This window comes from Mustela erminea, chromosome 14 (assembly GCF_009829155.1).
Source record: "Mustela erminea isolate mMusErm1 chromosome 14, mMusErm1.Pri, whole genome shotgun sequence".
Lineage (NCBI taxonomy): Eukaryota > Metazoa > Chordata > Mammalia > Carnivora > Mustelidae > Mustela > Mustela erminea.
The window spans coordinates 52,059,970-52,086,551 of NC_045627.1; the positions used below are offsets into that span (position 1 = coordinate 52,059,970).

General features: G+C 45.7%; 2 protein-coding genes across 4 annotated transcripts in view; both read right to left on the reverse strand.

The window, feature by feature from the left end:
- Positions 1–3,785: 3,785 nt before the first annotated feature.
- Positions 3,786–6,543, reverse strand: FAM170B (family with sequence similarity 170 member B). The gene is made up of 2 exons (XM_032313954.1): positions 6,294–6,543; positions 3,786–4,987 (listed from the first exon to the last, which is right to left on the reverse strand). Exons 1-2 carry the CDS (start codon positions 6,403–6,405, stop codon positions 4,236–4,238), a joined length of 864 nt encoding a protein of 287 aa, XP_032169845.1. The 5' UTR covers positions 6,406–6,543; the 3' UTR covers positions 3,786–4,235.
- A 17,227-nt stretch (positions 6,544–23,770) lies between these two features.
- Positions 23,771–26,582, reverse strand: part of TMEM273 (transmembrane protein 273) — a 35,070-nt gene continuing 32,258 nt past the window's right edge. For 2 of the 3 annotated variants that reach the window (XM_032313289.1, XM_032313288.1), the window contains exon 6: positions 23,771–24,994. Coding sequence is in view for 2 of the 3 variants with exons in the window: in XM_032313288.1 (XP_032169179.1) it covers positions 24,970–24,994 (25 nt within the window). In the remaining variant the exon portion in view is untranslated. The remainder of the gene's footprint in view (positions 24,995–26,582) is intronic. The other variant, XM_032313287.1, reaches the window with a different exon arrangement.

Sequence of the window (26,582 nt, forward strand, 5' to 3'; positions counted from 1 at the left end):
TAAGAACAAGTGACTATTTAAGAGTAATTTTATCCTTTCCTCCCCCATACGTGTCAGCTTAAGTTATTCTCTACATTAAAAGTTTGCTTACCCAAGGTTTCTGTCATCTTTCATTTATTCTGAACGCCCATCATTTTCTCCTGATCTCCAGCTGCTGCTACTTAATCTAAAGAAAATACAACCTGTGGAGTTGACATGTTTGCTTTTCTAAATACCTTGCATCTGTCTTTACATTAAAATTTTCTTCTCCATGTGATGGTTACAGCACAGGCTCTGAAACCACACTGCCTAGGGGTGAAACCTGAGTCTGCTGTATACCAGCTGTACAGCCTTGGCAAGATCTTTGTCTACTCACCTATCAAACTAATCAAGTACTCACCTCATTAGATTGTGGAGAGCATTACATGACTTAATATTTACAGGGTTTTTAGAATGATGCTTGACCCTTAAAATATCAAGGCTACGCTTGTCTTAAAGGCTGAAATTCCAGACCATAGATGCCATGCCTCATTTTTCTTCACACACTGATTTCTAAATTGAAATGTTCTCACTAGTGCTCTATTATTTCTGGCTTCTACCTGCCTACTGAGCCTCCGTCAAACACCAAATAGCCCTTCTAAGAAGAACGTGACAAAGTTGGGCCATTGTCCTATCCCTTTATCCTTTCAAAGCTCCTCCAGCTCCTTTCATAATTTAGAAAGTCTGTGAATCTGTGGCATCTTAAAATTGGTGATAACATCCTCAATGGGGCTGATGTCCATTCTAAGATGATCTCATGGCTTCCTGTTCCACTGAGGCTGAGAAAATGCATCCCACATGAGACCCACATAAGGCATCATGTTCTTAGCTAATTACATATACGTAGATGACTGCAATTGCCAACCCAAGTAATACTCTTCCAAGCTCCAGCTCCTTCTAACTCCCCTCTGGATGTTTCTATCATAAGCTGAGCTTATTCAAAAGTGGATTCAGCAGTATTCCAGCAAATCTTCTCCTTTGCTATTCCATTATCTGGAAATGGCCCCAACATTCTCCAGCCACTCAGTTGAAAAATTTGGAAGTCATTCTAGATAACTTCTTCTCACCACCCTCATCAAACACTAGCCAAATCTACCATTTCCATCTCTCGAATATCTCAAACTCATCCTGTCTTCAATACTTTGTAACTGCACTACTTTTTGCCAGCAATGCTCCCTCTCATTCACACTCAACCCTGCTCACCGGAGTAATCTTTTGCAAATGCAAACCTGACTTACTTACAATTCCTCAAGTTTTCTTTGTAGGTTTGGGGGAAAGTGTGGGAATTCAAGTTTTATAATTTTGTCTCCTAAGTCCTACTTGACCTTACTGTCCATCTGAGTGCAACAGAGAACACAAAAATGTCCTAGTCAAGGGCACATTTCTTGATATCTATTCAGGATGCAGCCCTCTCTCACCTGTTTCACTGTTCTAGGATTTCCCCATTTTTCTTGCATTCTGTCTCCTCCTTTCTACTGATTCATTCTCATTAGCATGTAAACTTGCTCCCTTCCCTATCTTCATCTTTTTAATTTCCTTTTGTACAGCTACAGCCATGGTTGCTTCCCCTTTTAAACAAACCTTGCCAACAGAGTTGTCTTATGCTTGTTCCCTGTGGTTGGCCTCGTGTCCACTATTGGCCTGTGCTCATCTGGCCTCTGCCCCACTCAGCCTGAGACTGCTCCCATCAAAGCCATCAGCAACCTCCACGTGCCAGATGAAATGAAAAATGTCTCATCCTTAGCTCACTCCCATATTCTCCCACATTTGACACTGCTCATCCCTCCTCGAAATAATCTTAGTTTTGTTGACCTTGAAGAAAACTCCTAAGAAAAGCAGCCCCCATGCCATTTCTCTTTCCTTCTCAGGCCACACTCTTTCAGTGTAACTCCACCCAGCTCCCTACTTAACCTCAGCCACCCACTGTTGTGGTTTTAAATATGGTACCATCATGTGCTGTTAGCTTTCTAATTTGTTTCTAATCCAGACTGATCTTCTGAGTTCTAAATCATACACCACTTACCACTCAACATTTGTACTTGGGTGTGTCATTCGCATTTAGAATTGACCTAGTCCTAATTGACTTCAACCTCCACCATCCTCGACATGTACATCCACATGCAGACACTTGTACTCATGTACATACATACACACACACACACTCACACACTCACACATGCACTTTCACACACACACACACACACACAGCCAACTTTCCTCTAAAGTTTCCCATATCCGGTAGTGTACCACCACCTACCATTTACTCCTGCTAGGAACCTGCAAGTCTACCTTGACAAACTCATTTCCCCCACCCCACATCCACCCATCCCCAAGTCCCCAAATAGGCCTTGAATACATCCATGCACTCCCTCATGGCTTGTGACAAGCCTTAGGCAAGCATTACATTGTCCCTTGTCTGGACTTCTCCAAGAGCTTCTTAAGCTATCTCCCTACTTATTCTTTTAACTGTACCAGTCAATATTTCATATACAACCAGAATGAGTTTGAAATATGAATCAGATTATGCTACTTCTCTTTTTAAAACCATCTGCAAATAGAATGAGGCCTACACTGAGACAGCACAATTGGGAAAATCCTCTTTGAAAAAGTAACAAAACTGAAACCTCCAGGATGAGCAAGGGGTCATCCAAAAGAGTGACAGAGAAGGATTTGCACTCCACTTAGAGGAGAGAGTAAGTGCAAAGGCCCTGAGGTATGAGAGCTTGGAGCACAGTGAGTGAAACAGCGAATGCTATAAAATGGTGATGGAGAAGTTAGTAAAGTTGGGCCATAGAGGGCCTTGGAGGTCATAAAACGAGTACTTCCATAGTTATTTCTAAATATGTATATATGGAGTCTGTTTTTGCCCACCAGCCATAAGCTCCATAGGAAACCATGCATGCCTATTCACCAGTTTTTTTGCATGCCCAGTACAGTGTCTGGCACATAGCAGGTACTAAATCTTTATGGAGCACATGAGGGGAGAAATGTCTCCAGCATTCCAACCAGACTGAGTCACTGGCAATTGACCAAAGATCTTGTGCCATTCCCTGTTCTAAGATCCACATTCTCGTCCAGCTCAGTGATTATCCACCAAGCAGTGATTTTGCCCTCCAGGGAATGTTTGTTAATATCCAGGACATTTTTGATTGTCACAATTGTAGGGAAGAGGATGCCACTGGCATCTGGTGGGTGGAAGCCAGAGATGCTGTCCAACATCCTACAATGAGAGGGCAGCCCTCCCTGACACAAAGACAATTATTCATCCCAAAATGTCAGCAGCACCAAGACTGAGAAGGCCTGGTCTTACTAATTCTACCTGTCCTCCAAGCCTTTATGAACATTGCCTCTTTTGGAAAGTCTTCCTTCCTCATCAACCAATGTGAGGTTTTTATTTGGGGGGGGGGGGGCCTCCACTGAGATCACCAAACCTATTTTATGTGATTCAGTCCCTTGCCTTGTAATTGCCTATTCTATGTGCCTCTCACTAGAAGGCTGGGCTGTATGTTTCATTAGCCTAATCTACAGTGAGCCTTCCATGTATTTTCTTGAATGAATGCAGCCCCCTGAGCTGGGGACACAGAGCAGGGTGCAAACGAATTTTGCAACAACATTTTAAAACATAAGGTTGACCTATGTGAACTCACAGGTAGCAGGACTTACCCAGACCCCATCTCTACCTCTGGGAAGCTGCCTGTCTCCAGGTATCTGTGCTGGTGTGTAACCTACAGAAATGGCAACTTCCTGCAGCTCCAACCTAATAGCATGGTTCACTCCTTTAGACATGGCCTTAAATTCTGAGTTACTCAAGTTTAATCCCACTAAAATAAGACATAACTAGGGCATATGGCGGGTTCCTAACAATGAAAAATATAGGGCTGACGCTTCATCTGCAGTTGGCTCTCCTTTGAGTCATGACCTGCTTGATTTACCAACAAAAATAGAAATCCCTGTAGCCACAGGCTTGCGGGCTTCAGATCTCGTGCCCATGGTCAGAAACATTTGAAGCCCACGTTTTTGGATTCAGGTTTGAAATGGACTCTGGTTGAAATGCTGTGCCCTTTGGAGGGGATCTTCCCCTTCCCTTGTCATGGCCGCCCAGTTCTAGCTCTTGCTGGCTTTCATCCCCCGGCACCTGTAGTTCCGGTCCTGCTGACAGGGGAAGGAGCAACCGAGGTGCCGGAGGTGAGGGCAGGACTGGGCCCATCACCTCCAGCTCACTCCTTCTGCTGCCGCAAGGGAAGCACCCTGGCATGCGGCCTGCAACATTCACTGCCTTCCGAAGGGCTCTGTTCCTCCTCCTCCAGCTGTTGCTCCTGAACTTGGCCCCGGGCCCGCCTTCTCTCCAGCATCTCCTCGAAAAAGATCTGGCAGCTGAAGCCCTCCTGGATGCCATACTGGGCGTGCTTGAGCAGAGCCTCCAACGTGGGGAAGACCCGACAGCAGGCCACGCAGCGCAGCCCATAGTTCGTGGTGACAAGCCAGTCTGGGGTGTCCCGCAGCTCCTGCAGGCAGCACTCGAGGGACCCCAGCAGCTCTGGGTCATCCTCCTCTGGGCAGCAGTTGTTCTTGCTGGCTTCCAGTTCCCAGCGCAGGTCGGTGTTGGAAGCCATCTCGAAGGAGGAGCCTTTCCTCCTCTGCCTCTTGATGAACTCAGCTTCATGGATGCGGGGTTTCCTGCTGACAGGCTCGAAGCCCGTCTCGGTCTCCCAGGCCACGGCCACGCCCTGCACGGTCTGCACGTGGGTGTAGAAGGCGCACACGCTCTGCTGGGCGGCATCCTCGTCATCGTATGCGCAGGAGTAACAAGACTGGTACTGGGAGTAGGACTGGTACTCGGAGGAGGACTGGGAGGACAGAGAGCTGCTCCAGCTTAGCATTGCCCGAGCCTTGTTGGCCAAGTAGACGTCATCCTCATGGGGAACGGCTGGTCCAGGCCGTGGAGATGTCTGCTCTCTCTTTATGGCCCCTGGAAGTGGAAGGACATTTTCATCAGTGCCCCCTGCAAGGATCAGTACTGAAACCCCCCTCAGGACTCTGAAAGGGCGCGGGCTCCAAGGCCCTGAGCAGGTGCCTTGTGCTCCTGTGGCTGTTTCCTTCTAAGACGGGGATGGCAATGCTTACCTCGTGGGGTAATGATGAGGATCAAACAATGTATGAATGAGATCGCCAAAAACAACTAAACCCCCAAAGACCATCTACTGGTGAATGGACCAATGGTGGTACATCCATACCAGGCAAGCCTATCCACTGGTAAAAAGCATGATCCCCTAATACCGACAAAATGTGGAAGAATTTCTAATGCATATGCTAAATGGAAGCCCCGGGGCAGAAAGCCCATACAGTATAGGACTCTACCTAGATGACATTCCAGAAAAGGTAAAACTACAGGGCGAGAGGAGAGATCAGGAGTTACCAGGAGCTGGGGGTGGGTGAGTAGATGGAATGCAGATGCAGGGTAACTGATTTCAAATGGTCACTAGGGAGCCTTTGGGGATGGTGAAAATATTCCATATCGTGATCATGCTGGTGCTTACCCAAATGTATACTTTCCAAAGTTCTGCAAATTGTGTACTGAAAACTGATAATATTTCTGTTTAAATATGAATATTTAAATTTAAATATAAACTCAAGCAAACCAATCTCAAAAACCATGCATGGGACATGATTTGGACAAGGCCTTCCAGCCCCACAATACCCTTTGGCATTTGTGACGTGTCTCCGTCTTACAGAGGGAACATCTCGCCCTCTCCTTGAACATTCACTGTACCCCATCACCATCTAAGAGTTTTGCCATGTTTTAACTCCATTAATATTGAAAAAAAAAAAAAGAAAGAAATCACCTTGTTGTAATTCCCATTTGACAGATTAGGAAACTGAGGCAAAAAGAGTTTAGCTGACTGATGAGCTGGTATTATCCTTAGGTGCTACCCACGGTCACTTCATTGTGGTCTTCAAATTGATGCTCTAGATTAACTTTACTCAATTTATTATAAAGGACTTCTTTATATTATTCTGAAATCATGGGATTCACATGCCAGTTCTGTTTGTCCAATGTACATGAATATATATAATGATGAACATTTTACAATTTCATCCTCATACCTTCTGAAATCCCCTCAGGTACTCACAATGGCCTCAAGCATACCCACCACCCATTTTTATGGCCAATACAACACTTTGGTAACAGCACTGAGGGGTGACCTCATCCTCTGGGGGCCTCCTTCCCAGGGGACACAGCTGGCAGCACCCTTCCACCCTTTCTTGGGACCTACCTGACCAGCACACTTCCGTGCCCTCTTCCATAGACTCCGGGCTGGCCAGGCTGAGACTGGTGCCATCTGTGGGTGACTGTTCTACCCTGTGCTCCATGAAGTGGCGTTTCATGATTGGACACCAGCACCCAGGGGACTCAGTGCTCCAGCTCTTTGGTGAAAGATGGCTTGGGCTGTGCTGAAGCCCTCCACTGGTCCCAGCCCAAGTGGCTGCTGGGCTCCTTGCTGTCACTAGGATGCTGGCTTTATTCTGTGACCTCATCAATGACACTGGCCTGTTCTGTGACCTATGGCAAAGACTCCCCACCTGGAGCCCAGGAGAGGCTTCTTATCAGGATCTCATTTCCCCATGGGGAACTTTCCTGTCTTGTTTATTGTCAGGGACAAAAACACAGAACACACACACACACACACACACACACACACACCTATAAACACTTGTACACACATAGACACACAAACATCTAAACATACCCCACAAAGACATTTATACATATATAAACACACATACCCTCACACTGACACATAATCACTCAGACACACATACATTCAAACATACATAAATACACACATTTAAACACAGAGACACAAACATACACATTCATACACACACAAACACACACAAATTCATATACACATTTACCTAACAACACACATATGTTCACGCATGCATACACTCTAACTCACACCACATTCACTTAACTACACACATGCTCCCACACTGTCATCACCCAGTATCAAAATAGGCTGACCTGATATTGAGGAAACAGCAGATGACTGAACATCTTACCTCCTCCCCAGTGTCGCACCCCTGCCTCATTTAGACCTCTTGGCCCTCCATGGCCTAAGTCCCCAGGTGCCAGGAACAGCCTACCTCAGGGCCTTTGCACTTGCCCTTCTATCAGGCACACCTTGCTCTAAGTTCTGGTGGCTCAATCTCTCAGTACAGTCTGCTGAAACAGCATCTGTCCACCCATCTTTCCCCCTTACCCTGCTTTTGTTTTTGCCCTCAGGCAATTTTATGTATGTGCACACATGCATAATGGGCTTATCTGTATTCATCTCTCTTCTTAAAGGTAAGCTCCATGAGGAAGAGAGTCCATTCAGTTTTCCTCTGTCACACCCCTAGCATCTAGAATAATGCTTGACACATGAACAAGCATTCTAGAAATAATCATCAAATCAGTGAATGACTAAACAATACATTGGAGCTCCTGAGTGTATTTGTCAAGGGCACGCCTACCTAGCAGATCTGCCTTCTCTCTGCATCTCGGTTTTCTGCTGCCCTGAAGCAAGATGGTTCTCACCCCATGACTTTGGGTCCCCTCCATTCTCCACCTGCAAAAACCTCAGTCCAGACACAGTCACTCTGGCACATCTTCCCGCCTGCCCCCTCTCTCTGCTCCTGGAGGTCCTTATGTTGGAATGTACTTTCTCCTAAATACTTCTCTCCAATTCCCTCTCATCTCTGCTCAGGGTCACCACCTCTATTCCTCTGCATCCGCAAATCTAAATAGCTCGAAAAGGTAATGATTGGAAATAATCCCTATAATTCCAAAGTAACCCCCACACCACCCACACAGCCAGCACTCAGGAAAATATTCTCCTCTCTAGAACAAAAGGCCATTGCATGAAGGAGAACAGCACAGAGCTTTACAGAGTAATAAGAAGTCACACTTACACCTACAAAGAGACAATGTTCCCTGGTGGAAAGAGGAAATACAGTGATCGTGTTCTCTCTTACCAAATAAATCCAGAGGCTGGCCTTATAAAAATAAGGGGGTATCACGCAAAAAATAAGTACATCAATGGAAGAAAAAAGTAGTCCAGAAAAAGATCACATTATATATTTGAATTTTCGTAAGATTTTATTTATTTATTAAAGAGAGAGAGAGCACATGCATGAGCCAGGGAAGGGGCAGAAAGAGAGGGAGAGAATCTCCTGCAGACTCCTGCTGAGCTTGGAGCCCAACCCGGTACTTGATCCCATGACCCTGAGATCATGACCCGAGCCGAAATCAAGAGTCAGACACTTAACCAACTGGGCCACCCAAGTGCCCCTATATATTTACACTTAAGAGATAAAAACAATAAAATCTAGGAGAAAAAAAAGACTCAGTGAGTAAGTGATGCTGAAAATTTTTATTCACTATTTTTTTTTAAGCCACCACTGGCCTTACCTCATATAAAACTACTAGGGATATTTTCATAAGATGCTGGGGTTGTGTTTTCATTAAAAGTGTATAGAAAGAAACTATAAGTTAACACCCTAATTATAGGCTGGTTTTTCTGAACCTAAATGATATCAATCATCACAAGCATCGGGAATCCTTGTCATCTTTTCTTAACTTCATCGCTTAAAAAACCCTCATTGTTTCAATTTGCATTTCTCTGCTTTTTAGTGAAACTGCCATGAGCAGCTCAGTGAGGGAAATGAACAAGCAATTCCCAGGAGAAGGAATGCAGATGGCTGAGAAACAGATGAGATGTTCAGTCCAACTCGACCTAACTCTAATGAGGAAACTACAAATTAAAAACACATGATGTGCAGTGTATTGCGTTTGCCCCTAAGACAAGCAAGAATGAAAAAGACTGACAGTTCTCCGGGAGCGTGAGGGGGTAAGGAAGTGAACACTTATACTCTCCTGCTAACAGTATACCTGCCTTTCTTCAAGGCAACTGGAGAGCACCCATGCAATTAAAAGTGGGTGTGTTCTTTCACCCAGTCATCTCTTTCCTGGGAAACGTTCACATTTTGTGCTATGGGCATGAAATCACACCTGGAGAAATATTTATTGCCGTCTAATTTATAAGAGAAAAAGAAAAAGGAAACATTTCAAAGATCCATCAAAAGAAAAAGCCGTTATATAAATTACACCATAACCAAACTGTGGAATACTATGCTATAGTAAAAAATACAGATCTGTATCTACTAATAAGTGAATTCACGTGAATTGCAGAAAGGAAAAATGCAAGGGAATTCCACTTAAGTAACTGAAAATTAAACACGCACCCCCTCCCACAAAAGCCCTAAACCAAGTCTTAGTTATCTATGCATGCAAAGGAATAGAGGACATCTGAAGATCATCCCCTGCCCTTGGGAACGGTGGTGACCTTGGAAGAGGGAGAGAGAGTAGATGGGGCTGTAAGAGATTATATTTTCCAGAGATGGCCACATTGGTGTATCTCCCATCCCACATGCTCTTCTTACAACGTGAGTGAAGTCGACACTGCTGCATGGAGAGAGGCTCTCTGTCTTCCAGAAGCCAGGTGGACTTTGTAGCTGCCTCCACCAATAGAAGGCAGGGAGCAATGCTTCCAGACTTTCAAGACTGTGCCATAAAAGACCATAGGGATTCCTCCTGGTTCTCTCTCTCGATCTCCCTGTTTCTCTTTCTACATCCCTTTGGACTCAGCCACCATGTTGTGAAGAACCCCAGGCCCCACGGAGTTGCTCCAACCAGCAGCCCTGGCAAAGGTCCCAGCCAACCAGCAAATGCGCAAGTGAATGAGCCTTCGGATGCCTCTGCCAACGAGCTTTTAGAATCTTCCAGCTGGGTCCCCACACATCTCAGAGCAGAGAATAGCCATCCCCTCCAAATCCAGCCATCAGCCCTGCCTGAATTCCTTGCCCTCAGAAACAGTGAGCGTAATAAGAGCTCCATTTTTTATGAGGTTTGGGGCAATTTGTTATGGGGCCCTCATAATTCAACAGACTTTTGATCTTACCCGTAATGTTTAAATATGTTCTAGTTCAGCAGCTCGTTGACCAGCGTCTATTGCGTAGTGCGCTGTCCTGGGGGACCCCGATGGTTCCCCCAAAGACAACTTAGGAGTCTTTCTCCTACCACCCACCATCCATTCACGGGTTTGTTGACTCCCAGGTTTCACATACAACAGTTTCAGAGTTGTATGTAGTTGCTTCACTAACGACCTCATAGTGTTTGTGGAGGGTTGCTTTTCTCTTTAGCTCTTACTTTTTCTACTCAAAACAGTAATATCCAAGGTCACATGAGTCAGCTCCTTTATTCCACCATAATCTCCGTATGCCCCTATTAGTCTTCCCAATGACCCCGCCAGACGGGCATTATTAACCCTACTTTCCAGAGGGAGGTTGAAGCTCAGAGGGGTTAGGCGAGGCACGGGCAGGGCAGGAGGGATGAGCTGGAAGCCCGACTGCTTTGCCTTGCTGCTCTAATGCCCGTTTCCTACCAGGCCACTCCCCAGCAGGTGGCTTAGAGCAAAGCCCCACCAGAGGTGTGCAGATAGCCTTCACCCCACGTGGCCTCTGGGTTGCTTCTGCCCACGGGAAGGCCCCCTTTCCGAGCCCCTCCCCTTGCTCCACGCAGATAGTTAGCTCAGTAAGGCGGCCCATACAGGGGTCCTGCCCTCCCCCAGGGAAAAGAAGGGAAGAATGGTTAAGGCCCAGGCCCGCCCAGCCCACTGCGTCCCAGGCCCTGAAGTTTTCCAGCTGGTTCTCCAGCCTCGCCAAGAACTTCCGTGCTCCACGGTCAGAGCCAGGAGACTTGGTGCACAAAACCCCAAAAGGACCAACACAGCATTTTCGTGGAGCTCTGAGTCCCGGCCAACTCATTTCACACATTGCATGTCAGCCCTAAACCTCATCAAGAAGGCCCAGAGTGTTTTCCAGCCTTAACTTTTCTTCCAAGACCTCCTCTTCCCAGCCTCTGGTTTTCTCAGCCGGGAAGCGGCTGACAGGAAGCAGCCCAGCCGCAGGCAGGGCAGGAAGCGGAGACGCCCCTTCTCCCCTCCCTTCCCTTCTAACTCCCGAGGTTGGCTCATGCCACAATCTCCGCGACAGGGAGAGTCCACTGGTTCACCCCAGAGCCCCTTGAGCCTCCAGAAACTGCCTGTCCGCCGGGCCAGGGTGCCAGGGAGCCGTGGCAGGCGGGCACGGCATCAGACCTGACATTTCTGTGGCCCAGCGGATAGAGCAAATGTTTTCAGCAGACAACGCTCTTCTCACGCTAGAAAATAGGGCCCCTCGAGGCAGGACCCACCCCCTTGCCGCTGCCCTGCAAAGCACTCCTCTGATCAGACTTAACAACCAGAGGGAGGGAGAAAAACGGGGAGACCCCCCACCCCGTCGCAGATGCTGCTGCCGGCCAGGGTGGGCTCCCAAGTGGGGAGTTTCTCCTGGAGAAGGCCAATCCCCAGGAATTATTGACGACCTCCGCCCTGTGCCAACGTTACAGAGAAAGTGCCAGAAGATAGCTGACCCTTTGAGGATTCGAGTAAGGAAGTACTGTCTTTTGAGTTCATTTTCTCTTGTTTCTTGTAACTATTTAAAAAGAAGTGAGTCAGTGGACCACATAAGGAAAAACTCAGCCACAGAGAAATGTAATACGAAGAACTCTTCCTCAGGCTCCTCAGGCAAGTGGGGAAGGGAGTTTCGAATTTTTTTTTTTCCCCTGTCAGCCTTAATGACAGGCCTCTGCTTCCCCCTGGTTTGTTTGGAGCTGTCTCAGGGTTTTGACTTTAACCTCAGGCCACCCACACAAATAGCCTAGGCCTTCTCTATCATCAGAGAGCAGGGAGGGGGACACGCTTCAGGCTGGGTCCTCGGGCATGTCCGTGGCAGTGCTCCAAGCCCCAGAGCCCTCCCTTCCTCCCTGTCTAGCTCTGGCTCCATGGGATCTCGAATATTCAACAAGATTTCTGGATGCAGAAGTGTCTTCTTCCAACATATGCTTCCTTGGAAGGGTGATATCAGCTAGTAGGAAGGACAGCGCAGCTGGAGGCCATGTACATGATGACCCAGGAGCTCTAGGATCCTGGCAGCTGGCCACTCCTCATGCATGTTCTTAGACAGCTACGCTGGGAGCTCTGGGGAAAAGGTTGGATCCTCTCTCTCTCTTTGTCCAAAATATGCTGGCCATAGGCCTCCCTGGACACAGCTCTCAGGCACTAGTTGCTAATTCTTACTGAATGAACCTTCTGGAAGCATGGCTCCACCTTGGAAGGTGAGATCCCAGGACCCCAAAGGCCAACAATGCGTCCCCATGACTTCTAAGTGTGCTGGGCTTACCCCCATGCAGCCTGAAGCTCAAGTCCAAGGCATTTGCAATCCCCACTGGCAAGCAGACTATATGATCACAGATAACCGGGATGCTTTATTCCGAAGCCCACAATTAGAAAAGGTTTATTGCAGACCCTCATCTTCAGACTGGCTTCTTCCCCTCCTGTCCTTTTAGAGAAAGGGTCTCTTTTGTGAGATAATACAGTTGCTTAATGGATGGGAAAGATATCCCAGGAGAAGCCAGTCACTGTCCCTTTCCCAACATTCCCTCCCAAACCCCACAGCTGATCCCAGGCCCCTCAGGAATGATTTCTGGGAAGACCAGGTTAGGCTACATGTAAGTCCTATGGGAAATTTCCCCAGAAGGAAACCTGAGGCTAAGACTTAGGGGCCCGAATACGAGGCTGTGTGTTGAACCACCCCAGTTGGCTGCCAGCTGGACCCTATAGGGCAGTGAGTCTGGCTCCAGCCCCTTCCACATCGGGGTGGGGAGCTTTTAGTTTCACTTTTCTCGCCCTTCCTTGGCTAGATTTATTCCTAAATATTTTACTCTTTTTGATGTTATGCAAATGCAGCTGTTTTCTTAATAGCTTTTTCAGATTGTTCCTTACTGTTGTAGTGAAATACAACTTTTTTAAAATTCAACTTTGCTGATATTTATTAATGCTAAAGTTTTTTGTGAACTCTTCAGGATTTTCTACACATAAGATCATGTCACCTGCAAATACAGTTTTGCTTTTTCCCTTTCAATCTGGATGCCTTTTATTTCTTTCTTTTTCCAAATAGCCCTGGCAAGAATTTCCATCTACACTGAATCAAAGTGCTGAAAGCCAGCATTCTTCTCTCGCTCCTTATCTTCACGGAAAGCGGTCAGCCTTTTCCCATTGGCAATGCTGTTAGCTATGGGCTTTTATAAGTGGTCTTTTTCACGTTGAAGAAGTTCCCTTTGAATCCTAGTTTGTTGAATGCTTTTATCATGAAAGGATGCTGACTTTTGTCCAATGCTTTTTCTGTACCAAATGTCGTCATTCCATGGGGTGTTTTCCCTTCATTCTATCAATGTGCTATGTTACCTTCTTGGACTTTCAAAATATCGAACGACACTTTGCATTCCTGTGATTCCATCTGGCTCTGCTCCCATGGGGAGGTCTGGTTCTTAGGGACCCCAGCTCCATGTGACCATCGTGCTGAGGTTGGGGAAATGGGAGGAGTTCACGGTCAGGAGAATTGGCTGCAGGGGCCCAGAACCGGGCTCCAGCACTCCCACAGTGCGCGGGGAATGGACAGAAGGTGGCTGGAGACGTGCTTCTTGCGTCTGACCCCCTGGTCACCTGAACCAGCAGGCCCCTGGGCACTATGGGCACCCTCTCCTGGGGGAGAGGGGAAGAAAAGCCTTTCAGGGTCATTGAGAAGAGGATCAGCTTTACTAGGCTCACTTCTCAAGGAAAAGACAACTCTCCTCAGAAGCCATCCCATGTGCGTCTGGACTACAAGAAATTCAACAACTCTGATCAAGATCAGAGACCAGCAGGTAGGACTTATTCATTACTTACAGGAGAAGCCTCCAAGCATATGCATTATTATTTAAATTTTGATTTATAGTTTTAAAACTATTCCCCAAAACTTGAAGACAACCCAGCAAATTTATTATGATTTCATTGGCTACAATACCTAATAGACTGTTTACATATAGCATGGACTCACAGGCAGTGGTACATTATAGATGCTGAAATATCACTGTTCAGACCAAAAAAATTTTTTATGTTGTTTACCTGCTTTAGGGAAAGAGGTATGAAGGCTCATACTTGAGCCACAAAGTATACGCAAATGCAAGTGGATGTATTAGAAAATTCCAGGTCGTGAACATTAGTCATGTGATAAGGAGCAGGCGCCCTGTAGGACTCAACGCCCAACACACAACAAATTAAACTGATCACAATAAAGCCCAACTAAGATAATTAAAAGGCAAGAACAGCAGCAATTGAAAATTGATCTCTCAAGACCTCACTGATGAGGTTCTGGAAACAAAGCATGCTTCCCCCAAATTGCCAGCTTTCTCTCTGCACGAGGCACATGCAGGGGGAGCTTGGCTACACTCATGAGAGCCGGGGAGATGTCTTAGCAGAAGCCCAAATCTCAGTCCTTGCAACACCGAACTAACACTGGACTATTTTATATATAAATCCCAAAACCAAAATAACTCAGATTACCAGTCAGTGTCGCCCTCCGTCAAATGGACAAGATGAAGTCGGCATAACCACGCATTGTTCCTGTATAAAGTTGAAAAAGTGACTTGTATTTTTCACGAGTTCATGGACAAAATGGACATCCAGTGGTGTGCCAAGGTCACCCACTTCTGGGTGCCAGTTGTTAACTTTTCCAAGAACTTTTTGCAAGCCAGTTGTTAAACAAAGTCCTTATCAAAATTAAATTCATACAAACTGACAATTAAATAAATTATATTAAACACAAAATTATTAAACACTTAAAATTCATCAATTCCTAATTATTTTACTAAATTTTAGGACATAGTGGCAGCTTGTAGGAAGGCATGGAGGAAATAGTTACTAGGCAGTAATTGAAGAAGGCTAAAATCAAGGCCTCTCCTCCCCCGCCGTCCCCACCCCTTCTCAGCTGTGAGTGGGTTATCATTTATTTTCATGCCACAGTGGGGTAGGAGGGGGCTCCTGCAAGCAACTGGCGGAACCCACAGTCCTGGCTGTGAAGACAAGACCCTGCTAGGCAACTTTCCCCCAGTCATGTAACTTTCTACACTGTAACTTTCCAGAACTTTCTACACTATAGGCTATGTCTTTTTTTTTTTTAATTTTAAAAAATTTTAAATTTTCTATTTTAAAATTGTTTACTGAAATACAGTTGACATGCAATATATTCTTTTCAGGTGTGCGACATAATGATTCAATAACTATATGCATTACACAATATTCACCATAACTGGTGTAGTTACTATCTGCAACCATACAAAGCTACTACAATTACTGATTATATTTCCTATACTGTATTTTTCATCCACTTTATTTATTTTAGAACTGGAACTCTGTACCTCTGAATCCCCTTCACCTATTTTGCCCATCCCCTGACTCCCTCTTGTCTGTAAACCACCAGTTTGTCCTCCGGTCTGTTACAGCATTATTTACAATAGCCAAGATATGAAAGCAACCTAAGGGTCCATTGATTGGTAAAGAAGATGTGAAAATATATATATATATATATGAATACTATTCAGCCATAAAAAAGAGATCTTGCCATTCAAGATGGACAACATGGATAGACCTGGAAGGTATTATGGTAAGTGAAAAAAGACAGAAAAAGATAAATACCATATGATTTCACTTTATGTGGAATCTAAAAACAAATAAACAAATGAAAACCAGAAATACACTCATATATAGATATGGGTTGTATCTTAATCCTTCAGGGAAGGGCTCAAGGTTCCCCCCATCTGCATGTGGGTCACAATTTAGAAAGGGCTGTCCCAGGCATCATTTTATGATTCTCACAGCAACCCAGGAACGGGGCAGAAGAGTATTCTTTCCCTTCTAATAGATGAAGCCAAGCTTCAGATGAGTACGGGAGGTGTTCTGGGTTCCCACAGCCTGTGGCTCAAGAACCTAGCTTTCTCGGCTAGATTAGCTACATGTGATGGGAACATTTTATTTAGAAAAGGGGGAGGAGGGGGGGGCAGGAGTGAAATAAATACAAAGTCCAGAACTGATAGACTCTGGTAGAAAAATAAATGAAACCAGCTTTCTGGCAATACGTAGCAACAACCTAGGAAGCTTGTGATACCATCTGGCTCGGCAACCCTGCCTTTAGAGATGTATCCTGAAGGAGGGATAGGCCCGAGATGTTGCTAGTCCGTTTTTACCGCAGTGTCATTTACGTGCATAAGCTCCAAAGGGACCTGTGTCCCAAGCCAGGAGTTTGGGCTAACCTGATTGGGTGGTATCAGCTTCCACCTGGGAATTTGTTAGAACTACAAATTCTTGGGCTTGGCTCCAGTGTGGGCCAGCAACCTGTGTCTAAATAAGGCCTCGCTGTGATTGCTTTGGATGCCTAAACAAAGTTAGAGATTCCCTGGGTTAAATAAATTATGGGACAACTAAATGAAGAAATACAAAGCCATTCATGAAGAAAGCAGAGTATGTTCACAGTGTAGGAAGCAAAAAAATATACCATAGAATACTCGCTAGGTAAAACACGGTCTACATCTATCTCCATGCTCACACACATGTAAGGTCAGGAATCACACATGCCAAAATGTGAGTAACATTTATACTTGGAAAGAGGGTTCCCCTATCCTTTTGTTTATTTTTTAATTTCTGTGCAATAAACATGTAATAAAACAAGCAATTGCTTACTTTTACTTTTATTTAAGTACTCACGAAATAAAAATAAAATAAAATACAGACCCACAAGCAAGAGTTTGCAAAATGTTGCGCCTGCTACCCATCCATCCCTCGGATTCTCCACAGCAGGGCCAGTGGGCCCATCCTGGGGACCGGGAACAGCACCCGCCTCTGGGTCCCAGGCAGGATTTGGCTCAGTGGGTGCAGCCAACAGGACTGGGATGAAGAGCCAAACACTATCCCTGTCTGCACAGGGTTAAAACAAACTGGCTAGAGAGAGGCCTCGTGGGAAAGACATGACATTTGTTTGCAAGGAAACATAAACAGGGACAAATGAAGACAGAAATGTGGTTCAGTGCGAGCCTGATCAAAGCCAGCTGGGCAAGCAGCTACAAGGAAGAAAGCCTGCAGGCTGGGAGGCTCCCCGGACCAGCCTCCCAGCCTGGGGGAGGGCAGGAGCTCCTCTAGCTCCAGGGGCTGCCCAAGGGAGCAGGGCCTGGAACACAGACACAGGCAGGGAAAGTTGGGTGTGATGGGCTTCGGGTACTTTGGGACCGAAATTAGCCAGTTCCAGTTGCCCAGAGGAGGAAAGGAAGTTCCACCCAGATTTCTGTCTTCTCCGCCGAAGGTCATCAACCAGAAAAGCGTCGGCCATCTATTGCCAAGTGTGTGCCAGGCACAGAGCAGGGCATTTCATTCTGTCATTTACTCTTTATGGTGGTCCTGGAGGAGGCACCGCTGCCGCGGCTGCCACGACCACCCAGCCCCCACCCCACTCCCGTTTTCCAGTGTGACTTGCCCAAGGTCAAATAGCTGTGGAGCTGCCAAGCAGACATCTGAACCAGGGCCCACATCCATCTGCAGAGCGCAGGCTTTCCCCATGACGGCAAGCCGGGCTGTCTGTCATCAGTGCCCCTGGCTCCCTCCCTGGGCCCTTCCCATGGTCCACCCTGCCCCTCTGGACACGGGACTGGGGCTGGCCCTGGCCTGACCCCAGCCTCAGCTCAAGGCCTCAGCAGTCCTTCACTCCTGAGCACCTGAGCCCTTAACGACGCTGGTCTGAGCCTTGGACTTGGCATCATTTCCACCCTGTAAAGGCTAAGGCAGCCTTACAACACTGCGTTAAAATTGTGCCAGGCAAGCGCTAAGCACATATTATAAATTATCATTAATTTAAAGAGACATTTCCCTTTGGGAGACAAAGTGCCTCGCTGATCTCATGAACAACAGCTGAGGCTTAGAAGTGACACCATACTGAAGTTTTCTCTCTTGGCCTTGGCCTGAAATACGACCTTTGGTTGTTTGCCCTCATTCCTCTTAGAACACAGACTCGGGCGTCCCACTCAGAACTGGGGAGACAGTGGAGGGGTCCCCTTCGAGGCCCAGGTGGGGTCTGAGAGAGCAACCAGCCCGGCTTGCAGGCTCCAGGTATGAGCCACCTCTGTCTGTCCCTCCTCCCCTTCCTCACTGTCCCTTCCCTAACCCAGGTGAGTCATTACCACCTTCATGTAGGAAGCCACTGAAAGAGGGTGATGACCCCACCCGAAGCCAGGTCCTGCCCATCCTGGCTAGCATCCTTCTTCCCTTTTCTTCTTTTTTTTTAATTCAAGTGTAATTGACATACAGTGTTATATTGGTTTCTGGTGTACAGTATAATGATGCGACACTTCCATACCTTTCTCAGGGCTCGTCGAGATAAGTGCGCTTTTAATCCCGTTTATCTGTTTCATCCCATCTTTCTTTATAGGACATCAGGGGCTTTTCATGGCAAAACTTCGGAAAATTTGTTTTTAGACATTGTGTCCTCTCTAAAAAGTTTCACCCATGGAAAATCTTCTCTGTCTTCCAGAGCAAATCCCCTTCCTGCTGTCCTGCTCTTCTGCCCACCCCCTCTCTGGGGAAGTAGAGTCAGCCCCCTCAACCAGGACTTACAAGGGGAGGCAAGGGAAGGCATCCACACAATTCGGTGCACAAAAACGTCCATGCGGTCCTCTATGACTTTGATCTTCCTTCCAGGGTGAGGCCAGATCCATGGCCACATGAAGAGCTGAGAGTGTGTGGATTCTGTGGTTGCTCTCACTCCTAGAGGTGCCCATACGGATTTAAGACCTGTCCTGTATCAGCTCCACCAACTACTGAGAGGAACAGCCCTCTCGAAGTCAGCTACTCCCAAGTCAGAGAAGAGAATGAGCATCACCTTTACCTCCTACTTACTCCACCTTTCCTGATACCCACAGGTCTTCCTCAGTCTGACTCATGCCCTGTCTGCAGCTGCCCTCCCAGCCCCCCCACCCTCCACCTCACCCAGGCCCAGGCCAGTCCTGGCCCCCTGAATTTCTTTCTACCATTCTACACTCCTTCCTGCTACAGCAATCTCACATGTCACTCTGTCCCCTTTCCTACCTAAGAACTCTCTTGGCCAACATCACCCGAGGCCACCCCTTCAGGCTGGCAGAAGCCCTTCTTCTCTCTCTCATTCTCTCCAAGGGCAGCCTGGCCTTGGAGCCAAAACTTGGAAAAAATGGCCAGAGAAGAAGAGGCTTCCATTCCAACATCAAGGTCAACCACCCAGGGATAAAACCATTATGCACAATACTATTACTCAGACTGTTTTCATGTTGTACATGCCATAAGCACAATATGGTTTTAGGAGTAAAATTTCTATCTGCCTTAGAAAAATTCTCACACCTGTGCCAAAAGAATATGTATATAAAGAGTTTTATTTTTTTGTAATTGGCTCATGCAATTATGGAGGCTGGTGAGTTCAAATCTTCAGGGTGGGCTAGCAGGCTAGACACCAGGGAACATCCCATGTTGGAGTTCAGGTCTGAAGACTGTCTGCTGCCAAAGTACCCTCTTGCTGAGGGGGGAATAGTCTCTTGCTCCATTTAGACTTTCAGCTGATTGGGCGAGGCCCACCCACACCATGGAGAGCAATCTGCTTTTTACCAAGTCCACCCATTTAAATGTTAATCTCATCCAAAACACCCTCGCAGAAACAGCCAGAATAATGTTTACCTCTATACCCAGACACTGTGGCCCAGCCAAGTTGGCATGTGAAACAAACCATCACACAACACCCCTCTGGCAGTATCTGGACTTTGAAATGTCTCTCAACAGCACAGCAACTGCTGAAATCTCTCCTCAGCAATTTTTAGCCTTTGCACTGTCATTTCCCATTAAGCCCCTTCAAATTTCACTGTGTGCATGCACAGTTCAGAAGTTAGTCAAGGATTTAGGGGAATTCTAAAGCAGATTTTGGGTCTCTCCCTCTAAGACTGCTTTCTTTCTAGAATTGTTCCCCAAAACGTCTAGCCCCTATGACTGCTGTGAGCCCCACTCTGTCTTCCAGGCACAGTAAGAGAGCCACTTTCTTCATACTCATTGCCCTGTATACAATGTAAATTGTACATGTCCTCAGGGTAGAGCCAAATAAATGTGAACTCACTGAAGTGTCTTCTTTAGGAGTCAATTTCCCTCTGGCTTATGCCTGCTTTGAGAGGCTCATCAGTACTTCAAATCGTTGTCCTATTGTATTTTGTACTAAATTTATCATTGTTATTGGCAGGAGGGCTAAAATGATACACTACTCAGTCATATCCAGCTTCGGAATCCCTCAAGAGTTATTTTTCAAAGTATTTAAAATTTCCAAGCTAAAAAATATTTTTGGACTAGCATTTAATTTTTTTTAAATATTTCATTGGGGTCAGTAAGCATAAAATGCATAATTTCAATCCTTGGTAATTTGATCCCAGGTCAAGTCCTGATGGAGGGGTGGGGTAGGAGTCATCAACCCAACCTGACTCTGTCCAGAAGGCTGACGGAGGGAAATGAGGGTCATCTACAGTAGCAACAGTTAGCACCTTCTGGATGACGTGACTGAGGCCACATGACATCACTTCTTGGAGTGAGTCTACTGGGGGCAGAGAGCAGAGCCCTTGCTGCCTGCTGTAAATGCCCCATCAGAGCACATTGGGGGTAAATCTTGGACATTGTTTTAATCCCTTTTTGGTCAGCAGTTGTACTGGACTCACAATCTGTAGCCAGTAAAAAGAACCACCTTCTGATTTAAACTCAGGAAAGGATGAAAAATCAGAACTACATTATAAGGCTTCTTGGTGGGTCTTTGTTTTTTGCTAGGAAGACTTAACGGGCAGATCTGAGCCACTTCCCTGGAGAGCTCAGGCCATACTCTGGAGGGCTCCTGCCCGTCCACAGAAGGAGCAAAGGTGGGCTTATCTTTTCTGGGGTAAGAGAGGACAGTGGAGTCATATCCGCAGTTGCCCCAAACAGAGGCTGAAGTACTCTCGTGGTCTCTGCTGCAGAGCCAAGGGGCACAGTGGTTGTGGGAGGCTAACCTGAGCAGCCCCACACTAACTAGAAACACCTGCTTTGCTTTATTTTATAAAGAAAGATTTCCTTTTTACTGAGCCTAGCAGATTAGACTTAAGTAAGATTTGTCAACGATCTGCCCAACTTAATTTATATAAACAATAGTAAACATTAGTGAACACTTGGTTTATTGTATGATTATAATCAATTTTATGTTCAAATTAACCTAAAATAAATTTGCCTTCATGAGAAAAACATCAAACTATGAGCTGAGGAACAGTCTACACAATACTAATACACAGTGATACTGACCAGTGATACACAATGATACCGACCAGGGCTCCTCAAAACTGTCCAGGCAAGTCTAAGAGACCATCACAACCAGGATGAGTGTAAGGAAGCATGATAACTAAATGTCATGTCACACCCCGGATGGGTGAGAAAAGGGACAGTGGGTAAAAACTAAGAAGATACAAATTAAATAAGGACTTTAGGTAATCATGGAATCAAATTGGTTTGCTAGCTCTGACACTTAAATCATACTAATGTAAGATATTGTTAATAAAGAAGCTGGGAGTGGAGCATAAGAGAGCTCTCTGAAGTACCCTCACAACTTTAAGGAAAACCTAAAACTGTTTTAAAATAAAACTTGATTCAAAAATATCTATAAAGAAATGAATGTCTAAAAATGAAGAATTCCTTAATCTCACTGTTGAATTTTAGAATGGAGTAAAAGGTGACCAAGCATTTTTGCTGAGTGCCAACTACATGTCAGTCTTCTAAGAGCTTTATTATCTGCGTTACCTCATTTAATGCTAACAAAGATCCTATTAGTTAAGTACAACTATTAGCCCATTTTTACAGATAGGGAAACTGAGGCATAGAAAGGCTAAATGATGTGTCCATCTCACAAAGCAGCATTTGGCTACAGAGCCTATGTAACCTCTTACATCCCTAAACTGCACAGAGAGAGGATCACAAATGATGAGAAAAATCATGTCAGTGGAAACTCCAGAACCATGAACACTCAGACCCAAAATATGCTGATAAGTGAGGCTGGGATGAATGAGGCCTGAAAACTTCCCATGCTCTGTGTAGAGATGGGCCAACCATCTGTCATCCAATGATAATGTACATGTGAAATATCATATCCTTTGAAGGTTGATTAGTTTATCTGACAAGTCTGAGATATTGACAAATGACTTGGAGGGACAAGAGTCAGTCAGCAGGAGCACAGCTGAGCACAGCCCAGACCTCACTTTCCCCAAACATAGACCCCCCCCTTCAGTGCCCTAATGGTTGATGCAAGAGACCCAAGACCAGCTGCAGAGCCTTCCTGAGGCTAGCACTCCCCAGGTCCTCCACCTCCTAGTCCATGGCAACAAATCCTAGGAGTGATGCTGAGTCACGTCCTCCCACTCGATCACATCTACCCATCAGTAACTCTCGACATCTTTGCCTCTAAGCCCCATCCCAACACATCCACCCTCTGCAACCTTGCTGCCCAGCACCACAGCCCAAGCCACACTCATCTCTCGGACTGGGGCAAGGATGCAAAGCAGCACGCTTGGGACAGCAGAGTGATACTGACATGTCATGACTCATTTGAAAGTCGCAATAACTCTCATATTTTATTCTCCATCGGCTTGTTTGTCTATTCTCAGCTATTTCCAAACTTGGATGATGAAAAGGAGTACCATTTATTAACTTATTTAAATCTCCTTATATCTTAAAATTCTATGGTATGTATACTTTAAAAACACACATAAGAGAATATATATACACATATGCATTTGCTTTTTATGTACTGATTTTAATTTATAGATTCAATGTAAGTAAATTTTTAGTTTATAGACATAGAGATTGATGCATGTTTTTTTTAATTTGTTGATCTGGCCAGATAACCCTCTCCCATCTCACCTTCTTCTCCTCTGAGTGCTGAGTTTTGGAGGCAACAAAGCACAGCTGTGCCCAGAGATCCTGGCTGGTTGCTGCTGTCTTCAGCCTGCTCTCCCCATGTAGGGAAGGTTCACCCTCTAGTGTTTGAGTGTCATTGGCCCTCTCCTCACTTCTCTGCTAGAGGCAAGGTGACTGTGCAAGACTGGAATGTGTTCTGCGGGTCCCAGGTCCTATAGGGCTGGGAAGGCAGGAGTTTCCTCTAACCCTTGGCCTCTGCTACCACACTCCCAAACCACTGGGTGGGGCCATCAGAATGGCCCTCACTCTTGACATTGCACTTGCACACACAATGACTTCTTGTGGCTGCTTTCAAACACTTCCTAGAGCTCTTGCCCATTGGAACATCCATCCCCATGAACTGCTACCAGGGAGAAGGGCTGTCAAGAAGGGGAATCAGAGAACTTCCAGTAGAACTGCCACAGAAGGAAGCCACTGCACTTGAATTTGGGATGGAAGCCAAGGGGACCCGTTACAAAGAGTCCCATGCTGACTCCCAGGGCATGTCAGCCTTTATAACCCAAGGAGAGAGCACTGGTCTTTAGCATACTTCTCTGTTCTTCACCCAGGAAACCCTGTGTGGGGCGAAAACAAAAAGGGAGCCCAGGAATGATGCTAGGAAAATACATCATGGTGTGGGATGGAGGAGAGGACGCCACGGTTTTGTTGTGCCTATAAAAAATGATTACTGAGAATCCTGAAGCATTCACCTTCAGGTTGTAAATGTCTCTGCCATTCATGAACAAGAAGTCTTAATTAAAATGCTGCTAAAAGAAGCAAATCAATTAACAGATACCTTACAAGATGGTTTATTCTATCTTACACACAGAAAATTGCTTATGAGTATCGGGTTACCGCTTTAGGTTATCAGCTAACAAAGGCTGCTAATGAACTACGTTGTTATCAAGTCAGATAAAAGATGCCCTGGGAATCCAGGCAAATTATTATAACACAGCACTGTGTTTTGAAATATTGCTCATCTTTCATCACACACAAGGAGAAGAACCCAATCCGAGGAGAACCAGCCCACGCAACCACCTGGATTTCTGCTGAACTGGAAAGGCAAAGAGTATTCAAGAATGCAGCCCCAGAAATACAGGGTTAAGAGTTTGGGGGAGAGAAATGTTAACGAGGCCCGTGCCACACAGCCTTTAGTTGATGGCAATAATAAAAAGATGGGCGTTTCCTAAGCCTCTGTCGGCCATGTCCTCTAGGCAAAAGCCATTCAGATTTGTACTAATAACCACAAAATAATGCTCTAAACATAACAATAATCCCTTACATCTGTGTGGGTCCCTACAAGGCACACCATTGGCTTTTTCATTTAATCCTTTGTTGGCTTCATCTTGTGTAGAGCTGCAAAGCTGTAGGCCATTCCGTGGCCATTCAGACCCCTTCCTCTCACTCTGGCCCAGTCCTCCATTCTTTCCTGTGGAAGATCAGTCTTTCATTCCTCAGACCAGAGACTACCCCATAGTCTTCATGTCTCAAGGATCCTGAATATTCACATGGGGGATTCTTATGGCAACTGAAAAGGTGAGGCCATCAGTTCTAGAAAAATGATGCTTACCTATTGATAAATGGTGCTATTAAGCAGGCTGTGTCTTGACTTTGGTCTCCATTTCCATGAGCCATTTGCTCTGGGTAGGTTCCATTGATATGGACACAATGTTATCACAGAATCATGAACAACTCCACCAAGGAGGACCAGGATAGACAGTGTGGATTATTGGCTTCCATCCTTTCTTATTGCTGGGTAAAGTGCTCATGCTTCCCTCTGTTGAGTCCACTTCTCATGGAAGAGAATTGATATTTTCCTTCAGGACAGAAACACTGTAGACTCTATTCCATCTGTTACTTGGCCTGGGCATTGACGTCCACATGAAGGTCAATCACCAGCTTAGGAAGCTCAAATTCTTGACATCCCTGAGATTGAAACTGTCCAGACTGCCCAACCTTTCCTGAGGAGGCCACTCATTTAGAGCTCAATCACTCGTTCATCTCTGGAAAGGAAGAGAACCATCAGGAAGACCTATTGATGGAGTGATTATGCTCTCACTAATTATGGCATATGCTTATGCAACACACACACAATTAAGTAGCTATGAAGGAATTCATCAGCATATCTTAGCAAGGTGAGACATTTCCTTGTGCAACATAGAAAGTATGTGAAGACCAGTGGCTTCTAGGTAAAAGGGGGAGCTTTTTAGATAGAGCTCAACTGAGAGGTTGTTTTCTGCCTGCCAAACCTTGAGCCACAAAACTTCACCCACTTTGGTGGAAAAAGGGAAGAAGTCATTCCCCAAGATTAAAAGGCATATCTGCTGGAAAATGCCACTTTATGTACTTGAAGAGATTGCACCAACCTGGGAAGATGCTACAAGGAACCACGTATTTAGACCTGTGCAAATATAATTAGAAACTTATACATTCGAGTCTGAACTTGTGCTGTTATAGAGCATGAGACTTGTCCACACATAGCAGATCTATCTCTATCTCTATATCTACATAAAATTAGGAACACATAAGAAACTATGAGGTCACCAAACCGGACCCCAATATAGGAGAGCTCAGGTTGAAAGTAGGGCACAGACCCACTGCTATGGCCACTTTCAACTAAAGACCTCACCCACACCCTCAGGCACAGAGACTGAATTCACACCAACATTCACTGCCATTTCCTGTAACAGTCGTAATTTTAACAGAATGGCATATTTGTGTTTACATTGAATGTTGCATACTTGTTTATGCCATTCGATTGTGCATATTGTCTCAATGCCTTTATATCTAACATGGGAGAAAAGACAACAACATTAGAAAGATGGGGCAGAGGGGTGCCTGGGTGGCTCAGTGGGTTAAAGCCTCTGCCTTCGGCTCAGGTCATGATCCCAGGGTCCTGGGATCGAGCCCCACATCGGGCTCTCTGCTCAGCGGGGAGCCTGCTTCCTCCTCTCTCTCTGCCTGCTTCTCTGCCTACTTGTGATCTCTGTCTGTCAAATAAATAAATAAATAAATATCTTTAAAAAAAAAAAAGAAAGAAAAAAGAAAGATGGGGCAGAGAGAAGCAGCAATGAGATAAGCCAAGCCAAAGGCCATAAAGAGAAAGTACCTACCTACCCTACGTGTAGAGGACCAAGGACACACATTGAGGTCAGGGTTACAGAGCTTGATGGCAGCAGAGGCAACATGGAAGGTAAGCAAGTTGGAAACAAGCAAGGATGGTGACAGAGAAGTCTAAAGGGGTTCCAAGAGAGTTTTTTGTGCTTCTCCTTTAAAATGTGTCACAGAGTCCAAAAATCAGAGTTTAAGCTGGATGGTCTAGAGGTCCAGGGGCTCAACAGAAATTTCATCCCTTCTAACATCTTTAACAAGTTCTGAGCTCAAAGGGCCCTTTTGGATGTTGTTAAGAAGAAGATCCAAAGTGGCTGGATCTATGCAACATCTGCTCTTGAATGCTGATGTCTACAGAAGATGGGAAAACCAAGAAGGCAGCCTCCTTCTTCTCCTAATGACCCTGAGCTGGGAAGGGGCACCTGTGAGCTTCTCCATGGAGGAATTTGTTCTCTGACAGGGCAGTCATTCCTCTATGTA